Here is a 21,802-nt window from a genome sequence, read left to right on the forward strand (position 1 = left end):
TTCAGCCTTCCCACATAGCTCATGTTCTCTAGACCTTTCATCATTCTTCTTGCTCTTCTCTGGACCCTCTCCAATTTCTCCACATCTTTCTTGAAATGCGGTGCCCACAACTGGACACAACACTCCACCTGAGGCCTAACCAGCACAGAGCAGAGCGGACGAATGACTCCTCGTGTCTTGCTCACAACACACCTGTTCATGCAGCCCAGAATCATGTTTGCTTTCTTTGCAACAGCGTCACACTGCTGACTCATATGTAGCTTGTGGTCCACTCTAAGCCCTAGATCCCTTTCTGCCGTACTCCTTCCTAGACAGCCCCTTCCCATTCTGTATGCGTGAACTGATGGTTCCTTCCTAAGTGGAGCACTTCGCCTTTGTCTTTATTAAACCTCATCCTGTTTACCTCTGACCATTTCTCCAGTTTGTCCAGGTCATTTTGAATTCTGACCCATCCTCCAGAGCAGTCGCAACCCCTCCCAGCTTGGTATCATCTGCAAACTTAATAAGCGAACTTTCTATGCCAATATCTAAATGGTTGATGCAGATATTGAACAGAGCCGGTCCCACAACAGATCCCTGCGGAACCCCACTTGTTATACCTTTCCAGCAGGATTGTGAACCATTAATAACTACTCTCTGCGTACGGTTACCCAGCCAGTTATGCACCCATCTTAGCCCTATCTGAGTTGTATTTACCTAGTTTATTGATAAGAATATCATGCGACACCGTATCAAACGCCTTACTAAAGTCTAGGTAACCACATCCAACATATCCACAAGACTCGCTATCCTATCAAAGAAAGCTATCAGATTGGTTTGACGTGATTTGTTCTTTACACTTCCAAGTGTTTGCAGATGATTTCTTTTTTGTTTCGGTCTTCACCGAGAAGTCTGTAGGAATGCCTAGCACAGTGAATGCTAGTGGGAAGGGGGAAGGTTTGGAAGATAAAATAAAAAAAGAACAAATTAAAAATTACTTAGAAAAGTTAGATGCCTGCAAGTCACTAGGGCCTGGTGAAATGCACCTAGAATACTCAAGGAGCTGATAGAGGAGGTATCTGAGCCTCTAGCTATCACCTTTGGAAAATCATGGGAGATGGGAGAGATTCCAGAGGACTGGAAAAGGGCAAATCTAGTGCCCATCTATAAAAAGGGAAATAAGAACAACCCAGGAAACTACAGACCAGTCAGTTTAACTGCTGTGCCAGGGAAGATAATGGAGCAAGTAATTAAGGAATCATTGGACGTGATGCCTCCTGTCCTGAGGGTTGGGCCAAAGAAATGTGATGAGGTTGAACAAGGACGTTCCCAGCCCTGCACTCGGGCTGGAAGAATCCCACGCACTGCTCCAGTTATGCCCTCTCCCTCCTCCCCCCGAGAAGGAAGTGGACGCATTAGAGAGGGTCCAGCGGAGGGCAACAGAAATGATTCAGGGCTGGAGCACATGGCCTGTGAGGAGAGGCTGAGGGGTTTGGGCTTGTTCAGTCTGCAGCAGAGCAGCGTGAGGGGGGATTTGAGAGCGGCCTGCGACTCCCTGAAGGGGGGTTGGACTCAGTGACTCCAGAGAGCTCTTCCAACCCTGGGATTCTAGATTCTACCTGCACAGGGGGTTCCAGAGAGGCTGTTCTCAGTGGGCCAGGTCTAGGTTGGAGATTAGGAAAACCGATTTCCCTAGGAGGGTGGGGAAGCACGGGGCTGGGTTCCCTAGGGAGGGGGGAATCTCCACCCCCAGAGGTTGTTATATCCTGGCTTGATAACGCCCTGGCAAGGGTGGTTTATTTGGGGTTGGTCCTGCGCTGAGCAGGGGGTTGGACTCGATGCCTCCAGTCCTGGGGTCTCTTCCACCCTCAGCTTCTTTGATTCTCTGATTCTGTGACTTGGGGGAGCTGGTTCTGCCCGAGCAGCCCCTGGATACAACTAAAGCAACGAGCATTTATTCATGGCTACAACAAAGCAATAGAAAACAGGAAACTGAGGGTCACCCCTGGGCTCCCCTCTCCACCGGACCAGTACCCCAGGAATCGCTCTGCAGAAAAGCATCTCTGCTCAGTCAGACTGGTCCCTGGAAAGCTTCTCATTGAACTTCTCCTTCAGCCTCTGGAATTGCTCCGAGATCCAGCTCCTGTAAGATGGGGACGCAGCCTCAGCATCAGTGAGTGTCAGGGCAGCACGTCCTCACCCCTGTGGGCTTTGTAAAGGCCGCGGGTGGGCCTTTGTGACCAGTGCAAAGCTGCCCTGATTTCTGACACCCCGGTCGAGGGGGCTAAGGAGCAGTACCCCTCCGGGCTCATGCATGGCCAAGGAAGGGATGCAGCCGCTCCCTGGGCACGCTGAGCGTGATGAGGCAGGCTCGGCCCCAGCTGCGAGTTACATCACACCGGTCTATCTGCTGCGCCTTCCCGCTGGCAATGGCACTTCACAGCCCGGCGGGGACGGAGCCCAGGGCCCTCGCACCACCATGCGCTGCACAGACCCTGACAAAGGTCGGGCCCCGCTGAGATCAGGTGCTCTGCTGTGCTGGGGACTGCACGCCCAGAGAACCCCCCGCCCCGCCCCGCCTCCGCTCCCAAGCACGAGCAATACAGCATCTTTCTGCAGAGTTCACGCCAGAGAACCCCCCGCCCCGCCCCGCCTCCGCTCCCAAGCACGAGCAATACAGCATCTTTCTGCAGAGTTCATGCCAGAGAACCCCCCGCCCCGCCCCGCCTCCGCTCCCAAGCACGAGCAATACAGCATCTTTCTGCAGAGTTCACGCCAGAGAACCCCCCGCCCCGCCCCGCCTCCGCTCCCAAGCACGAGCAATACAGCATCTTTCTGCAGAGTTCACACCAGAGAACCCCCCGCCCTGCCCCGCCTCCGCTCCCAAGCACGAGCAATACAGCATCTTTCTGCAGAGTTCATGCCAGAGAACCCCCCGCCCCGCCTCCGCTCCCAAGCACGAGCAATACAGCATCTTTCTGCAGAGTTCACGCCAGAGAACCCCCCGCCCCGCCTCCGCTCCCAAGCACGAGCAATACAGCATCTTTCTGCAGAGTTCACACCAGAGAACCCCCCGCCCCGCCCCGCCTCCGCTCCCAAGCACGAGCAATACAGCATCTTTCTGCAGAGTTCACGCCAGAGAACCCCCCGCCCCGCCCCGCCTCCGCTCCCAAGCACGAGCAATACAGCATCTTTCTGCAGAGTTCACGCCAGAGAACCCCCCGCCCCCCCCTCCGCTCCCAAGCACGAGCAATACAGCATCTTTCTGCAGAGTTCACGCCAGAGAACCCCCCGCCCCCCCCCTCCGCTCCCAAGCACGAGCAATACAGCATCTTTCTGCAGAGTTCATGCCAGAGAACCCCCCGCCCCGCCCCGCCTCCGCTCCCAAGCACGAGCAATACAGCATCTTTCTGCAGAGTTCATGCCAGAGAACCCCCCGCCCCGCCCCGCCTCCGCTCCCAAGCACGAGCAATACAGCATCTTTCTGCAGAGTTCACACCAGAGAACCCCCCGCCCCGCCCCGCCTCCGCTCCCAAGCACGAGCAATACAGCATCTTTCTGCAGAGTTCACGCCAGAGAACCCCCCCGCCCCGCCCCGCCTCCGCTCCCAAGCACGAGCAATACAGCATCTTTCTGCAGAGTTCATGCCAGAGAACCCCCCGCCCCGCCCCGCCTCCGCTCCCAAGCACGAGCAATACAGCATCTTTCTGCAGAGTTCATGCCAGAGAACCCCCCCGCCCCGCCCCGCCCCGCCTCCGCTCCCAAGCACGAGCAATACAGCATCTTTCTGCAGAGTTCACACCAGAGAACCCCCCGCCCCCCCCTCCGCTCCCAAGCACGAGCAATACAGCATCTTTCTGCAGAGTTCACACCAGAGAACCCCCCGCCCCGCCCCGCCTCCGCTCCCAAGCACGAGCAATACAGCATCTTTCTGCAGAGTTCACGCCAGAGAACCCCCCGCCCCCCCCTCCGCTCCCAAGCACGAGCAATACAGCATCTTTCTGCAGAGTTCATGCCCAGAGAACCCCCCGCCCCGCCCCGCCTCCGCTCCCAAGCACGAGCAATACAGCATCTTTCTGCAGAGTTCACGCCAGAGAACCCCCCGCCCCGCCCCGCCTCCGCTCCCAAGCACGAGCAATACAGCATCTTTCTGCAGAGTTCATGCCAGAGAACCCCCCGCCCCGCCCCGCCCCCGCTCCCAAGCACGAGCAATACAGCATCTTTCTGCAGAGTTCACGCCAGAGAACCCCCCGCCCCGCCCCCGCTCCCAAGCACGAGCAATACAGCATCTTTCTGCAGAGTTCACACCAGAGAACCCCCCCGCCCCGCCCCGCCTCCGCTCCCAAGCACGAGCAATACAGCATCTTTCTGCAGAGTTCATGCCCAGAGAACCCCCCGCCCCGCCCCGCCTCCGCTCCCAAGCACGAGCAATACAGCATCTTTCTGCAGAGTTCATGCCCAGAGAACCCCCCGCCCCGCCCCGCCTCCGCTCCCAAGCACGAGCAATACAGCATCTTTCTGCAGAGTTCACACCAGAGAACCCCCCCGCCCCGCCCCGCCTCCGCTCCCAAGCACGAGCAATACAGCATCTTTCTGCAGAGTTCACACCAGAGAACCCCCCGGCCCCGCCCCGCCTCCGCTCCCAAGCACGAGCAATACAGCATCTTTCTGCAGAGTTCACGCCAGAGAACCCCCCGCCCCGCCCCCGCTCCCAAGCACGAGCAATACAGCATCTTTCTGCAGAGTTCATGCCAGAGAACCCCCCGCCCCGCCCCGCCTCCGCTCCCAAGCACGAGCAATACAGCATCTTTCTGCAGAGTTCACGCCAGAGAACCCCCCGCCCCGCCCCGCCTCCGCTCCCAAGCACGAGCAATACAGCATCTTTCTGCAGAGTTCACACCAGAGAACCCCCCGCCCCGCCCCGCCTCCGCTCCCAAGCACGAGCAATACAGCATCTTTCTGCAGAGTTCACACCAGAGAACCCCCCCGCCCCGCCCCGCCTCCGCTCCCAAGCACGAGCAATACAGCATCTTTCTGCAGAGTTCACACCAGAGAACCCCCCGCCCCGCCCCGCCTCCGCTCCCAAGCACGAGCAATACAGCATCTTTCTGCAGAGTTCATGCCAGAGAACCCCCCGCCCCGCCCCGCCTCCGCTCCCAAGCACGAGCAATACAGCATCTTTCTGCAGAGTTCACGCCAGAGCTCGTTAATGTCAGTCCCATGAACGGCACCTGCCCTGCCAGAGGGGGCGGTAGCCCTGCACAACGTGGCGGGGGACTGCCAAGGGCATCTCCGGCAGCCCCCCCCTCCCCCGGTGGGCCCCAGCCGGGAACAGAGCCCTCCTCCGCTTAGCTCCCGGGGCCGTCCCAGTCTCGCCTTGCGACTCACCGGGTCTTCACGTTGAACTCGCTGTGGTGCAGGTCGTGGAAGGCGGCTTTGGTTTTATCCGCCACGCGGTCAGCAAAGGCCTGCAGCTTGCTCTGGAACGTCTCAAACTTTCGGGTCAGGGTTGGCTCGGTCACTTCAGCCTGAGCAGAGTCTGGAAGTGAGATGGCGAACGGATGACGCCCGTCTAGACTTGACTCATCGCACTAATGCAATGTGCTGGGCTCTGCGGGTGCTAGTGTGTGAGCACATGCACTGTGCTCTGTGTGTGTGCACGTGTGCAATGTACCAGGGGGTTAGTGTGTGAGCACATGCACTGTGCTCTGTGTGTGTGCACGTGTGCAATGTGCCAGGGGGTTAGTGTGTGAGCACGTGCACTGTGCTCTGTGTGTGTGTGTGCACGTGTGCAATGTGCCAGGGGGTTAGTGTGTGAGCACATGCACTGTGCTCTGAGTGTGTGTGTGTGCACGTGTGCAATGTGCCAGGGGGTTAGTGTGTGAGCACATGCACTGTACTCTGTGTGTGTGCACGTGTGCAATGTGTCAGGGGGTTAGTGTGTGAGCACATGCACTGTGCTCTGTGTGTGTGCACGTGTGCAATGTGCCAGGGGGTTAGTGTGTGAGCACATGCACTGTACTCTGTGTGTGTGCACGTGTGCAATGTGTCAGGGGGTTAGTGTGTGAGCACATGCACTGTGCTCTGTGTGTGTGCACGTGTGCAATGTACCAGGGGGTTAGTGTGTGAGCACATGCACTGTGCTCTGTGTGTGTGCACGTGTGCAATGTGCCAGGGGGTTAGTGTGTGAGCACGTGCACTGTGCTCTGTGTGTGTGTGTGCACGTGTGCAATGTGCCAGGGGGTTAGTGTGTGAGCACATGCACTGTGCTCTGAGTGTGTGTGTGTGCACGTGTGCAATGTGCCAGGGGGTTAGTGTGTGAGCACATGCACTGTACTCTGTGTGTGTGCACGTGTGCAATGTGTCAGGGGGTTAGTGTGTGAGCACATGCACTGTGCTCTGTGTGTGTGCACGTGTGCAATGTGCCAGGGGGTTAGTGTGTGAGCACATGCACTGTACTCTGTGTGTGTGCACGTGTGCAATGTGTCAGGGGGTTAGTGTGTGAGCACATGGACTGTGCTCTGAGTGTGTGCATGTGTGCAATGTACCAGGGGGTTAGTGTGTGAGCACATGCACTGTACTCTGTGTGTGTGCACGTGTGCAATGTACCAGGGGGTTAGTGTGTGAGCACATGCACTGTACTCTGTGTGTGTGCACGTGTGCAATGTGTCAGGGGGTTAGTGTGTGAGCACATGCACTGTGCTCTGAGTGTGTGCACGTGTGCAATGTACCAGGGGGTTAGTGTGTGAGCACATGCACTGTACTCTGTGTGTGTGCACGTGTGCAATGTACCAGGGGGTTAGTGTGTGAGCACATGCACTGTACTCTGTGTGTGTGCACGTGTGCAATGTGTCAGGGGGTTAGTGTGTGAGCACATGCACTGTGCTCTGAGTGTGTGCACGTGTGCAATGTGTCAGGGGGTTAGTGTGTGAGCACATGCACTGTGCTCTGTGTGTGTGCACGTATGCAATGTGTCAGGGGGTTAGTGTGTGAGCACATGGACTGTGCTCTGAGTGTGTGTGTGTGCACGTGTGCAATGTACCAGGGGGTTAGTGTGTGAGCACATGCACTGTGCTCTGTGTGTGTGCACGTGTGCAATGTGTCAGGGGGTTAGTGTGTGAGCACATGCACTGTGCTCTGTGTGTGTGCACGTGTGCAATGTGCCAGGGGGTTAGTGTGTGAGCACATGCACTGTACTCTGTGTGTGTGCACGTGTGCAATGTACCAGGGGGTTAGTGTGTGAGCACATGCACTGTGCTCTGTGTGTGTGCACGTGTGCAATGTGTCAGGGGGTTAGTGTGTGAGCACATGCACTGTGCTCTGTGTGTGTGCACGTGTGCAATGTGTCAGGGGGTTAGTGTGTGAGCACATGCACTGTGCTCTGTGTGTGTGCACGTGTGCAATGTGCCAGGGGGTTAGTGTGTGAGCACATGCACTGTACTCTGTGTGTGTGCACGTGTGCAATGTGCCAGGGGGTTAGTGTGTGAGCACATGCACTGTGCTCTGTGTGTGTGCACGTGTGCAATGTACCAGGGGGTTAGTGTGTGAGCACATGCACTGTACTCTGTGTGTGTGCACGTGGGCAATGTACCAGGGGGTTAGTGTGTGAGCACATGCACTGTGCTCTGTGTGTGTGCACGTGTGCAATGTGCCAGGGGGTTAGTGTGTGAGCACATGCACTGTGCTCTATGTGTGTGCACGTGTGCAATGTACCGGGGGTTAGTGTGTGAGCACATGCACTGTGCTCTGTGTGTGTGCACGTGTGCAATGTGTCAGGGGGTTAGTGTGTGAGCACATGCACTGTGCTCTGTGTGTGTGCACGTGTGCAATGTACCAGGGGGTTAGTGTGTGAGCACATGCACTGTGCTCTGTGTGTGTGCACGTGTGCAATGTGTCAGGGGGTTAGTGTGTGAGCACATGCACTGTACTCTGTGTGTGTGCACGTGTGCAATGTACCAGGGGGTTAGTGTGTGAGCACATGCACTGTACTCTGTGTGTGTGCACGTGTGCAATGTGTCAGGGGGTTAGTGTGTGAGCACATGCACTGTGCTCTGAGTGTGTGCACGTGTGCAATGTGTCAGGGGGTTAGTGTGTGAGCACATGCACTGTGCTCTGTGTGTGTGCACGTATGCAATGTGTCAGGGGGTTAGTGTGTGAGCACATGGACTGTGCTCTGAGTGTGTGTGTGTGCACGTGTGCAATGTACCAGGGGGTTAGTGTGTGAGCACATGCACTGTGCTCTGTGTGTGTGCACGTGTGCAATGTGTCAGGGGGTTAGTGTGTGAGCACATGCACTGTGCTCTGTGTGTGTGCACGTGTGCAATGTGCCAGGGGGTTAGTGTGTGAGCACATGCACTGTACTCTGTGTGTGTGCACGTGTGCAATGTACCAGGGGGTTAGTGTGTGAGCACATGCACTGTGCTCTGTGTGTGTGCACGTGTGCAATGTGTCAGGGGGTTAGTGTGTGAGCACATGCACTGTGCTCTGTGTGTGTGCACGTGTGCAATGTGTCAGGGGGTTAGTGTGTGAGCACATGCACTGTGCTCTGTGTGTGTGCACGTGTGCAATGTGCCAGGGGGTTAGTGTGTGAGCACATGCACTGTACTCTGTGTGTGTGCACGTGTGCAATGTGCCAGGGGGTTAGTGTGTGAGCACATGCACTGTGCTCTGTGTGTGTGCACGTGTGCAATGTACCAGGGGGTTAGTGTGTGAGCACATGCACTGTACTCTGTGTGTGTGCACGTGGGCAATGTACCAGGGGGTTAGTGTGTGAGCACATGCACTGTGCTCTGTGTGTGTGCACGTGTGCAATGTGCCAGGGGGTTAGTGTGTGAGCACATGCACTGTGCTCTATGTGTGTGCACGTGTGCAATGTACCGGGGGTTAGTGTGTGAGCACATGCACTGTGCTCTGTGTGTGTGCACGTGTGCAATGTGTCAGGGGGTTAGTGTGTGAGCACATGCACTGTGCTCTGTGTGTGTGCACGTGTGCAATGTACCAGGGGGTTAGTGTGTGAGCACATGCACTGTGCTCTGTGTGTGTGCACGTGTGCAATGTGTCAGGGGGTTAGTGTGTGAGCACATGCACTGTGCTCTGTGTGTGTGCACGTGTGCAATGTACCAGGGGGTTAGTGTGTGAGCACATGCACTGTACTCTGTGTGTGTGCACGTGTGCAATGTACCAGGGGGTTAGTGTGTGAGCACATGCACTGTGCTCTGTGTGTGTGCACGTGTGCAATGTACCAGGGGGTTAGTGTGTGAGCACATGCACTGTGCTCTGTGTGTGTGCACGTGTGCAATGTGTCAGGGGGTTAGTGTGTGAGCACATGCACTGTGCTCTGTGTGTGTGCACGTGTGCAATGTACCAAGGGGTTAGTGTGTGAGCACATGCACTGTGCTCTGAGTGTGTGCACGTGTGCAATGTGTCAGAGGGTTAGTGTACGAGCACATGCACTGTGCTCTGTGTGTGTGCACGTGTGCAATGTGCCAGGGGGTTAGTGTGTGAGCACATGCACTGTGCTCTGTGTGTGTGCACGTGTGCAATGTACCGGGGGTTAGTGTGTGAGCACATGCACTGTGCTCTGTGTGTGTGCACGTGTGCAATGTGTCAGGGGGTTAGTGTGTGAGCACATGCACTGTACTCTGTGTGTGTGCACGTGTGCAATGTACCAGGGGGTTAGTGTGTGAGCACATGCACTGTGCTCTGTGTGTGTGCACGTGTGCAATGTGTCAGGGGGTTAGTGTGTGAGCACATGCACTGTGCTCTGTGTGTGTGCACGTGTGCAATGTACCAGGGGGTTAGTGTGTGAGCACATGCACTGTACTCTGTGTGTGTGCACGTGTGCAGTGTACCAGGGGGTTAGTGTGTGAGCACATGCACTGTGCTCTGTGTGTGTGCACGTGTGCAATGTGTCAGGGGGTTAGTGTGTGAGCACATGCACTGTGCTCTGAGTGTGTGCACGTGTGCAATGTGTCAGAAGGTTAGTGTACGAGCACATGCACTGTGCTCTGTGTGTGTGCACGTGTGCAATGTGTCAGGGGGTTAGTGTGTGAGCACATGCACTGTGCTCTGTGTGTGTGCACGTGTGCAATGTACCAAGGGGTTAGTGTGTGAGCACATGCACTGTGCTCTGAGTGTGTGCACGTGTGCAATGTGTCAGAGGGTTAGTGTACGAGCACATGCACTGTGCTCTGTGTGTGTGCACGTGTGCAATGTGCCAGGGGGTTAGTGTGTGAGCACATGCACTGTGCTCTGTGTGTGTGCACGTGTGCAATGTACCGGGGGTTAGTGTGTGAGCACATGCACTGTGCTCTGTGTGTGTGCACGTGTGCAATGTGTCAGGGGGTTAGTGTGTGAGCACATGCACTGTACTCTGTGTGTGTGCACGTGTGCAATGTACCAGGGGGTTAGTGTGTGAGCACATGCACTGTGCTCTGTGTGTGTGCACGTGTGCAATGTGTCAGGGGGTTAGTGTGTGAGCACATGCACTGTGCTCTGTGTGTGTGCACGTGTGCAATGTACCAGGGGGTTAGTGTGTGAGCACATGCACTGTACTCTGTGTGTGTGCACGTGTGCAGTGTACCAGGGGGTTAGTGTGTGAGCACATGCACTGTGCTCTGTGTGTGTGCACGTGTGCAATGTGTCAGGGGGTTAGTGTGTGAGCACATGCACTGTGCTCTGAGTGTGTGCACGTGTGCAATGTGTCAGAAGGTTAGTGTACGAGCACATGCACTGTGCTCTGTGTGTGTGCACGTGTGCAATGTGTCAGGGGGTTAGTGTGTGAGCACATGCACTGTGCTCTGAGTGTGTGTGTGTGTGCACGTGTGCAATGTACCAGGGGGTTAGTGTGTGAGCACATGCACTGTGCTCTGTGTGTGTGCACGTGTGCAATGTGCCAGGGGGTTAGTGTGTGAGCACATGCACTGTACTCTGTGTGTGTGCACGTGTGCAATGTGTCAGGGGGTTAGTGTGTGAGCACATGCACTGTGCTCTGTGTGTGTGCACGTGTGCAATGTACCAGGGGGTTAGTGTGTGAGCACATGCACTGTACTCTGTGTGTGTGCACGTGTGCAATGTACCAGGGGGTTAGTGTGTGAGCACATGCACTGTACTCTGTGTGTGTGCACGTGTGCAATGTGTCAGGGGGTTAGTGTGTGAGCACATGCACTGTGCTCTGAGTGTGTGCACGTGTGCAATGTGTCAGGGGGTTAGTGTGTGAGCACATGCACTGTGCTCTGTGTGTGTGCACGTGTGCAATGTGTCAGGGGGTTAGTGTGTGAGCACATGGACTGTGCTCTGAGTGTGTGTGTGTGCACGTGTGCAATGTACCAGGGGGTTAGTGTGTGAGCACATGCACTGTGCTCTGTGTGTGTGCACGTGTGCAATGTGTCAGGGGGTTAGTGTGTGAGCACATGCACTGTGCTCTGAGTGTGTGTGTGCACGTGTGCAATGTACCAGGGGGTTAGTGTGTGAGCACATGCACTGTGCTCTGTGTGTGCGCACGTGTGCAATGTACCAGGGGGTTAGTGTGTGAGCACATGCACTGTGCTCTGTGTGTGTGCACGTGTGCAATGTGCCAGGGGGTTAGTGTGTGAGCACATGCACTGTGCTCTGAGTGTGTGTGTGCACGTGTGCAATGTACCAGGGGGTTAGTGTGTGAGCACATGCACTGTGCTCTGTGTGTGTATGTGTGTGTGTGTGTGTGTGTGCACATGTGCAGTGTACCGAGGGGTTATTGTTTAAGCAAATCACTGTGCTGTTTGTATGTGCACGTGTGCAATGTCCCAGGGGGGTTAGTGTGTGAGCACATGCACTGTGCTCTGTGTGTGTGCACATGTGCGTTATGCTGGAGTGTGCATGTGCTGGGGTGGGGTGGGGTGGGAGTGTTTGTGTGCCTGCATGTACAATGCGCGGAGGATGGGCACATGCATGGGTACTGTGCTGGGTGGCGGGGGCCTGCATGCACACGCTCTGCCCTGCGGGGCAGGGAGTGTCTATGTCAGCGCAGTGCCCAGCACTTGGGCCTGCAGATGGTTCCACAGTCTCTGAAACACGTTTGCCACCCACAGGGACGAAGGCTTGGCCCTTGTCACAGTGACCGTCTCTGCTGCAGGGCCCGCCTCTGGAGCTGCTGCGGGAGGTTGTGTCACTTGGGCTCGATCACCCTCCACCCCGTTTCGATGCTGAACCACCCTCCAGAGCCCCTACAGGCGGGTATGCTCCCAGAGGTCTCAGGGCTAGTGTCTGCTGTGACAGCTCAGCGATATAATCTGCTTCAGATGTGGAGCTTCTCCGAGCTGTGGTTTTACACACACACAGCATACATGCATACAGACACAAACAGCACATTGCACACATGCATACAGACACAAACAGCACATTGCACATGCATGCACACAGCGCATTGCACATGTGCATGCAGAAACAAACAGCACATTGCACACATGCATGCACACAGCATATTGCACATATGTATGCACATGACACATTGCACATGGGCATTCAGAAACAAACAGCACATTGCACACATGCATACAGACACAAATGGCACATTGCACATGCATGCACACAGCGCATTGCACACGTGCATGCAGAAACAAATAGCACATTGCACGCATGCATACAGACACAAATGGCACATTGCACATGCATGCACACAGCGCATTGCACACGTGCATGCAGAAACAAAGAGCACATTGCACACATGCATGCACACGGCACATTTCACATATGTATGCACCCGGCACATTGCACACGTGCATGTTGACTCATGGCACATTACACACATGCACACACACAACACATTGCACACATGCATACACAGCACATTGCACACATTTATGTATACGCCACATTGCACACGTGCATAAACACAAATGGCACCTTGCAAACATGTATGCACATGGCACATTGCACACATGCATGTAGACTCATGGCACATTGCACGCGCACACACACAGCACATTGCACACATGAATGCACATGCATTCACACTCTGAACATCCACACACACCCTGGGCTACTGCATGCACGCACACAGCACGTTGTACACGTGTATACAGATACAAAATTGCACATTGCATACATGCATACAGACACACATGGCACATTGCACACATGCATGCACACGCACACAGCACATTGTACACATGAATGAATGCACAAACAACACATTGCACACAGGCACACACACGGCATTTTGCACACATGCACACACACACGGCATATTGTACACACAACACATTGCACACGCACACACATGGCATTTTGCACACATGCATGCACACACAGCACACGGCATACATGCATGCACACACACAGAACACACAGTATGGACATCCCACATGGACCACACTGACCCCCCTCCCACTGCCCCCCAATCTGCCTCTCTCCTCCCCCCCCCCCACATGGGCATCCCCAGATGGACCCTACTTCCCCCCCAAGGCTCCACTGTCTGCCCTGATTCTGCACTGGCCCCCATCCCTCCTCATACACACCCCAAAACCCCTACATGGACCCTACTGTCACCCCCACTTCATTCCCTCAACATATCCCCCCCACAAACCCCCTCTCCTGCCCCCTTGGGCCTCTCTGCACAGTGCATGCTTTTCCCCACAGACACGCTCTGGCTCTGTCCCCACGTCCCTCCCCCCCCCCCCCACACACACACCCTGGCATGCTGCATGAATACACAGCGGGGGCAAAATGCATGGCCCTGCTGTCTACAAGCCCAGCTGTTGCTGACAAGAGCCAGGTATCTCGTGAAACGTGGAACGAGGTGTACCGGTAGTACCTAGTTCAAGGTGTACCTAGTTCGAGGTGTACCGGTAGTACCTAGTTCGAGGTGTACCTAGTTCGAGGTGTACCGGTAGTACCTAGTTCGAGGTGTACCTAGTTCGAGCTGTACCGGTAGTACCTAGTTCGAGGTGTACCTAGTTCGAGCCCCGTGTAGCCGCGCTACACGGGGTTCGAAGCAGCGGGGATTTAAAAATGGCGGCTCCCCGCTTATGCTAATGAAGCCCGGGAAATTCAAATCCCGGGCTTCATTAGCAAGTGCGGTATGCATACATTACCCTCCTAGTTTGAACTAGCGGGGTAGTGTAGACAGACCCTCTGAGCCACATGTGGGTTTGTCCCCGGGTGCTGGGTGCAGAACGCTCCCAGCCAGGGCCAGTCTGCAGCCCGCAGAGGCAGAGACAGAGACAGCGCAGACTAGTGTGACTGCTCCCTGCTCCCCTCTCACCCGCATCCCCTGCCGCCGCCCTCCCCCTCCGCGCCCGGCCCAGCCCCCCCGCACCCAGCCCGGCCCCCCCCCCACGCCCTGGCCTGCCCAGCCCCCCCCCCCCACGCCCAGCCCAGCCCCCTCCCTCCCGCGCCCGGCCCAGCCCCCCCCACGCCCAGCCCAGCCCCCCGCGCCCAGCCCAGCCCAGCCCCCCCCTCCCGCGCCCTGCCCTGCCCAGCCCCCCCCTCCCGCGCCCAGCCCAGCCCCCCCCCCACGCCCAGCCCAGCCCCCCGCGCCCAGCCCAGCCCCCCCTCCCGCGCCCAGCCCAGCCCCCCCCATGCCCAGCCCAGCCTCCCCCCCCCCGTGCCCTGCCAGCCCCCCCTGTGTCCCTGAGGCGCTGTAGCTCTTACCTGGCAGCACAGCCAGAGCCCCCAGGATGAGCGCGATGGGCACCGCGGGCCACATGGTCCTTGCTTGGCACGTCCCTGTACACGGGGGGGGGGGGGGGGTGACTTGGAGACGGGTCCCATCTGCACCCACCTCCCCGGGGAGGGCTCCTGCCCCTGCCTCTGGTGGGGTTACACAGCCCTTGCCAAGACACCCCACCGCCCCTCCCCCCAGCGTGGGCACCCCCACCCCACACGTACCCACTGCCCCTCCCCCCAGCGTGGGCACCCCCACCCCACACGTACCCACTGCCCCTCCCCCCAGCGTGGGCACCCCCACCCCACACGTACCCACTGCCCCTCCCCCCAGCGTGGGCACCCCCACCCCACACGTACCCACCGCCCCTCCCCCCAGCGTGGACACCCCTACCCCACACGTACCCACTGCCCCTCCCCCCAGCGTGGATACCCCCACCCCACACGTACCCACTGCCCCTCCCCCCAGCGTGGATACCCCCACCCCACACGTACCCACTGCCCCTCCCCCCAGCGTGGGCACCCCCACCCCACACGTACCCACTGCCCCTCCCCCCAGCGTGGATACCCCCACCCCACACGTACCCACCGCCCCTCCCCCCAGCGTGGACACCCCTACCCCACACGTACCCACTGCCCCTCCCCCCAGCGTGGATACCCCCACCCCACACGTACCCACCGCCCCTCCCCCCAGCGTGGATACCCCCACCCCACACGTACCCACCGCCCCTCCCCCCAGCGTGGACACCCCCACCCCACACGTACCCACCGCCCCTCCCCCCAGCGTGGACACCCCCACCCCACACGTACCCACCGCCCCTCCCCCCAGCGTGGATACCCCTACCCCACACGTACCCACCGCCCCTCCCCCCAGCGTGGATACCCCCACCCCACACGTACCCACCGCCCCTCCCCCCAGCGTGGATACCCCCACCCCACACGTACCCACCGCCCCTCCCCCCAGCGTGGACACCCCCACCCCACACGTACCCACTGCCCCTCCCCCCAGCGTGGACACCCCCACCCCACACGTACCCACCGCCCCTCCCCCCAGCGTGGATACCCCTACCCCACACGTACCCACTGCCCCTCCCCCCAGCGTGGGCACCCCCACCCCACACGTACCCACTGCCCCTCCCCCCAGCGTGGATACCCCCACCCCACACGTACCCACCGCCCCTCCCCCCAGCGTGGATACCCCCACCCCACACGTACCCACTGCCCCTCACCCCAGCGTGGATACCCCCACCCCACACGTACCCACTGCCCCTCCCCCCAGCGTGGATACCCCCACCCCACACGTACCCACTGCCTCTCCCTCCAGCGTGGACACCCCCACCCCACACGTACCCACTGCCCCTCCCCCCAGCGTGGACACCCCCACCCCACACGTACCCACTGCCCCTCCCCCCAGCGTGGATACCCCTACCCCACACGTACCCACCGCCCCTCCCCCAGCGTGGACACCCCCACCCCACACGTACCCACTGCCCCTCCCCCCAGCGTGGATACCCCCACCCCACACGTACCCACTGCCTCTCCCTCCAGCGTGGACACCCCCACCCCACACGTACCCACTGCCCCTCCCCCCAGCGTGGACACCCCCTCCCCACACATACCCACTGCCTCTCCCTCCAGCGTGGACACCCCCACCCCACATGTACCCACTGCCCCTCCCCCCAGCGTGGACACCCCCACCCCACACGTACCCACTGCCCCTCCCCCCAGCGTGGACACCCCCACCCCACATGTACCCACTGCCTCTCCCCCCAGCGTGGACACCCCCACCCCACATGTACCCACTGCCTCTCCCCCCAGCGTGGACACCCCCACCCCACATGTATCCCACTGCCTCTCCCTCCAGCATGGACACCCCAACCCCACATGTACCCCACTGCCTCTCCCTCCAGCGTGGACACTCCAACCCCACATGTACCCACTGCCCCTCCCCCCAGCGTGGACACCCCAACCCCACATGTACCCACTGCCTCTCCCTCCAGCGTGGACACCCCCACCCCACATGTACCCACTGCCTCTCCCCCCAGCGTGGACACCCCCACCCCACATGTACCCACTGCCTCTCCCCCCAGCGTGGACACCCCCACCCCACATGTACCCACTGCCTCTCCCTCCAGCGTGGACACCCCCACCCCACATGTACCCACTGCCTCTCCCCCCAGCGTGGACACCCCCACCCCACATGTACCCACTGCCTCTCCCCCCAGCGTGGACACCCCAACCCCACATGTACCCACTGCCTCTCCCCCCAGCGTGGACACCCCAACCCCACATGTACCCACTGCCTCTCCCCCCAGCGTGGACACCCCAACCCCACATGTACCCACTGCCTCTCCCCCCAGCGTGGACACCCCCACCCCACATGTACCCCAGTGCCTCTCCCTCCCACTGCCTCCCCATCCCGCAGTGCCTCCCCCAGCGTGGACACCCCAACCCCACATGTACCGACTGCCCCTCCCCCCAGCGTGGACACCCCCACCCCACATGTACCCCACTGCCTCTCCCCCCAGCATGGACACCCCCACCCCACACGTACCCACTGCCCCTCCCCCCAGCGTGGACACCCCCACCCCTCATGTACCCACTGCCTCTCCCTCCAGCGTGGACACCCCCTCCCCACATGTACCCACTGCCTCTCCCCCCAGCGTGGACACCCCCACCCCACATGTACCCACTGCCCCCCCCGCCAGCATGGACACCCCCACCCCACATGTACCCGCTGCCCCCCCCGCCAGCATGGACACCCCCACCCCACATGTACCCCACTGCCTCCCCATCCTGCAGTGCATCCCAGTATGGAAATCCCACATGGACCACACTGACCCCCCTCCCACTGCCCCCCAATCTGCCTCTCTCCTCCCCCCCCCCACGGGCATCCCCAGATGGACCCTACTTCCCCCCCAAGGCTTCACTGTCTGCCCTGATTCTGCACTGGCCCCCATCCCTCCTCATACACACCCCAAAACCCCTACATGGACTCTACTGTCACCCCCACTTCATTCCCTCAACATATCCCCCCCCACAAACCCCCTCTCCTGCCCCCTTGGGCCTCCCTGCACAGTGCATGCTTTTCCCCACAGACACGCTCTGGCTCTCTCCCCACGTCCCTCCCTCCCCCCCAGACTTTCTCATAAGCTGCACAGGGCCCGTCTGCCGCACGCCTCTGGCTGGGGGCCCGTTAGCGGGTGCCCCCACTCAGGGAGTTACAGACCCAAGCCTGGAATCTGCTCCAATGCAGCCCCCAGTTCCCTCCCCCTCCCCTGGAGCCCCAGTCGCCTCCTTGCCCACATCTACAGTCCCAGCCCCCCAGCCCCCGCTGGGTAGCGCCACTCACTGCAACTGGAGCAAGCCCTGAGCACAGCTGGGACTGCAAGGTCCCTGCCAGCTCCTGCCTATAAAGCATCCTGCCTCGTCATCCGCCCCCTGCCTGGAGACTGCCCTCCCACCCGCCTTCCCGGTCCTGTGCCTGGGGCCAGGAGCTCCCAGCAGGGCAGGGCCATGCCTGAGACCCCAGAGCAGGGCCCCATGGGGCCGGGTGCTGCACACACCGCGGGGCACAGCAGCCCCCTGCCTGGAGACTGCCCTCCCACCCGCCTTCCCGGCCCTGTGCCTGGGGCCAGGAGCTCCCAGCAGGGCAGGGCCATGCCTGAGACCCCAGACCAGGGCCCCATGGGGCCGGGTGCTGCACACACCGCGGGGCACAGCAGCCCCTGACCCGTGCCCTGGCCACAGGCGCTGGTGCTGGTCCGGCTCTGGCTGGGCTCGGGAGGGGCAGGCGCAGGGTGGGATGATGAAGTTACAGGGGCCCACACAGACAATGGACATGGGGCAAGCAAAGGCCGCTGGCCCCTCCCGTGCCTGCTTTGGGTTGCGGGCCCCAGCTGCCCCCCAGGTGCAGCAGGGTGGGGGGCCACACCCAGTGTCTGTGCCCATTTAGCTTGGGGTGCTACACTGATGCCCATCCCCCTTGCCCCACACGGAAATGGGGCAGCTGGAAAACCGGCGCGTGCTGGGCTCTGCTCTGTGCTGTGAGGGCGCTCGGTGGGGGCCATGCTACCCTGGGCTCCTGCCCCGTGGGCTGCACCAGCCGCATCCTGGGGCAAGTGCTGAGGGGGCCAGACCCAAAACCGGGGGCTGTGCCCTCCTCACCACCACACCCTGGCCAGTTTGGAAGCCGGAAGCTGGCGCCTGCAGCCTGGGACACGACTAGGAGCTGCCCTGGAGCCAGGCGGAGCCCCGGAGGGGGGCAGGTCACTCAAGGCGGTGCAAGCTGCAAGTGGGGACACAGGCCGGGGGATGGGCGCAGGCTCTCCCCACCCCCCGCTTACCTCTCCATGGGTGCTACAACTGGCCCCCCGCCAGCAGCCGCTGCCTTGGCTGCTGTGTCTCCAGAACTGGGGGGCTGGAGATGGCTGCAGTGGGGGGAGATGTCAAGTGACTTTGGGGTGGCCATAAGCCCCCAGACCGCCCCTCAGCCTTGCCCCTGCTTTGCCTTGTGATGTCTGAACGAGGTGCGGCAGCACGTTCCCGTTTCTCTCCAAGGCCAGAAATGTGCCGGATTGGAGCCAGTTAAGCCAAGGATGCCCAGCCAAGGGCCGGGGAGGTAAGAAAGCACTCCAGAGGGGCGAGTTCTAGACTCCAGGACTCGTTTCCGTGAGCAAGCAGCCACGCGGAGTTGGGACAGGGACAGGGGCTCCAGAGGAGGGGTTGGGATGGGCTGTTCTTCCCGAAATGCATGCCTGGAGGGGGGCTCTTATGACAGTCAACCCCCTCATCTTCTCCCCCCGCCTCCAGGGACACAGGGACCCAGTTGGCTGCGCCCCACTTCCCCCCCCCCCCACATTTGACAGAGCTCCATCGGGTGCCTGCTGGGAACTGAGCCAGGCTCCTGCTGGCTCCACCTGTGCCAGCTCTGGGCAGCCTGGCTTAGGGGAGGATGCGGCTGCTGGAAAAGTCCATCGGCAGGAGCCCCGCACTTTTCCACAAGCTGGGAAACAGCAAAGCTCCATCCGCGTCCCCCAGGCTGGTGACTCCTGTGCTCACAGACCGGGGGAGGGGAGGTTTTTTCTCTCCCTGCCCCCCTCTTCCCAGGGGAGCCGTTAGCATTGCCAACCCTCCAGGAACTGGACTGGAGGCTCCAGCAACTGCAGTTTAATCTTAAAAGTCTCTGGGGGAGTCATGTCACTAGCAAACAACGAAGAGTCCAGTGGCACCTCCGGGTGCGTCTAGACGACAGGCTTTGTGGACAGATACTGTGGACAAAGAGCGTCTAGACGGCAGGCTTTGTGGACAGATACTGTGGACAAAGAGCGTCTAGACGACAGGCTTTGTGGACAGATACTGTGGACAAAGAGCGTCTAGACGGCAGGCTTTGTCGACAGATACTGTGGACAAAGAGCGTCTAGACGACAGGCTTTGTGGACAGATACTGTGGACAAAGAGCGTCTAGACGACAGGCTTTGTGGACAGATACTGTGGACAAAGAGCGTCTAGACGACATCCAGTTCTGTCGCCAAAGCCAGCCGCTTTGTGGACATGAGAGTGTGGACGCAAAGGACAGAGCAGACGCAGTAACGCCGGTGGGCGCCAGAGCTCTGTCGACAAAAGGCGTTACTCCTTGCAGAATGAGGGTTACCGCCATCGACAAAACTGCTGAGTTCTGTTCACGTTATGTCGACGGAACGCAGCGGCAGTGTAGACACAGGTCTAGTTTTGTCAACAAAAGTCCCCTTTTGTTGACAAAACCCTGTAGTCCAGACACACCTTTGGGTCTGTCTACACTACAGCACTAATTCGAACTAACTTAATTCGAATTAGTTAATTGGAACTAAGCTAATTGGAACTAGTGCATCTAGACCTAAAAACTAGTTCAAATTAGCGTTTTGCTAATTCGAACTAGCATGTCCACATCGAGTGGACCCTGAACCGAGGTTAAGGCTGGCCGGAAGCAGTGCCGGCAGGGCATCAGGTTAGGACTTAGAGCGTGGAGCTGCTGTCTCAGGCTAGCCAAGGGCTGTGCTTAAAGGGACCCAACCCCCACCCCGGACAGACAGTTCTTAGGGTTCCCCGCTTGTTGTCTACCTCAATGAGGGACAGCAAAGCAGTTCTGACTTGGAGTGCCCTGAGTGCCCACACTCGGCACATCACAGCACTCGCCCATCAGCCCGGCTGCACTTGCCGCAGGCTGCCATCCGGGGGGGTTAATTGGGGGGCTGCAGGAGAGCTTCCACCCTGAGGAGCCCGCAGAGCCACCCCAGTCCTCCCCATCAGGGGCTCGTACCCCATTCCTCCCTCACCTCCTTCCACTTACCCCTCCCTAGCCCCCCTTCCTGATGTATAAAAAAAAGGACACGTGTGGTCAAAACTAGAAACTCTCTTTAGCTAACAAAACTCGGGGGGGGGGATTAACCTCTGGGGAGACTGGGAAAAGGAGGTGGGAGATGGGAAGAGAGAGGGTGGAAGAGAGAAGTGGGAAACCTGGGAGGAGGGAGCTGGAAGGGGGAAGCCAGGGGAAGAAGGAGGAGGGGAAGTATAAAACTATGGTATGCCATATCTTCAGTACTGTGTACAGCTGTGATCTCCTCACCCCAGAAAAGAGGTTTTGGCCTTGGAAAGGGTTCCGAAAAGGGCAACTACAATGATTAGGGGTTTGGAACAGGTCCCATATGAAGAGAGGCTAAAGAGACTGGGACTTTTCAGCTTAGAAAAGACGAGACTGAGGGGGTTTTGATAGAGGTCTATAAAATCATGAGTGGTGTGGAGAGGGTGCATAAAGAAAAGTTCTTCATTAGTTCCCATAATATAAGGACTAGAGGACACCAAATGAAATGAATGGGTAGCAGGCTTCAAACTAATAAAAGAAAGTTCTTCTTCACAAAGCAAAGAGTCAACCTGTGGAACTCCTTGCCGCAGGAGGCTGTGAAGGCTAGAACTATAACAGAGTTTAAAGAGAAGTTAGATAAATTCATGGAGGTTGGGTCCAAGGAGTGGTATTAGCCAGGGGGTAGAAATGGTGTCCCTGGCTCTGTTTGTGGAAGGCTGGAGATGGATGGCACGAGACAAATGGCTTGGTCATTGTCTTCGGTCCATCCCCTCAGGGGTACCTGGTGTTGCCCGCTGTCGGCAGACAGGCTACTGGGCTAGATGGACCTTTGGTCTGACC

General features: G+C 58.8%; 1 protein-coding gene and 1 long non-coding RNA gene across 3 annotated transcripts in view; both read right to left on the bottom strand.

The window, feature by feature from the left end:
• The window catches only part of LOC142824214 (uncharacterized), a 252,464-nt gene that overhangs the window by 119,620 nt on the left and 111,042 nt on the right, over window positions 1–21,802 (bottom strand). The gene's annotated exons all lie outside the window — the stretch shown is intronic.
• Window positions 1,913–18,055, bottom strand: APOC1 (apolipoprotein C1). Its single transcript, XM_075915953.1, has 4 exons — window positions 17,975–18,055; window positions 14,611–14,685; window positions 5,368–5,518; window positions 1,913–2,122 (listed from the first exon to the last, which is right to left on the bottom strand). The coding sequence occupies exons 2-4, from the start codon at window positions 14,663–14,665 to the stop codon at window positions 2,047–2,049; spliced, it is 282 nt and encodes a 93-aa protein (XP_075772068.1). The 5' UTR covers window positions 14,666–14,685; window positions 17,975–18,055; the 3' UTR covers window positions 1,913–2,046.

The sequence above is a fragment of the Pelodiscus sinensis genome, unplaced genomic scaffold (assembly GCF_049634645.1).
Source record: "Pelodiscus sinensis isolate JC-2024 unplaced genomic scaffold, ASM4963464v1 ctg73, whole genome shotgun sequence".
NCBI classification, from domain to species: domain Eukaryota; kingdom Metazoa; phylum Chordata; order Testudines; family Trionychidae; genus Pelodiscus; species Pelodiscus sinensis.

Bases quoted from the DNA above. Each gene is read 5' to 3' on its own strand.
- APOC1 (XM_075915953.1), bottom strand. From the start codon at position 14,665: ATGTGGCCCGCGGTGCCCATCGCGCTCATCCTGGGGGCTCTGGCTGTG. The intron at 5,519-14,610 runs GTAAGAGCTACA...TCTCACTTCCAG, and splicing joins GGCTCTGGCTGTGCTGCCAG to ACTCTGCTCAGGCTGAAGTG. The intron at 2,123-5,367 runs GTGAGTCGCAAG...CCCATCTTACAG, and splicing joins GAGTTCAACGTGAAGACCCG to GAGCTGGATCTCGGAGCAAT.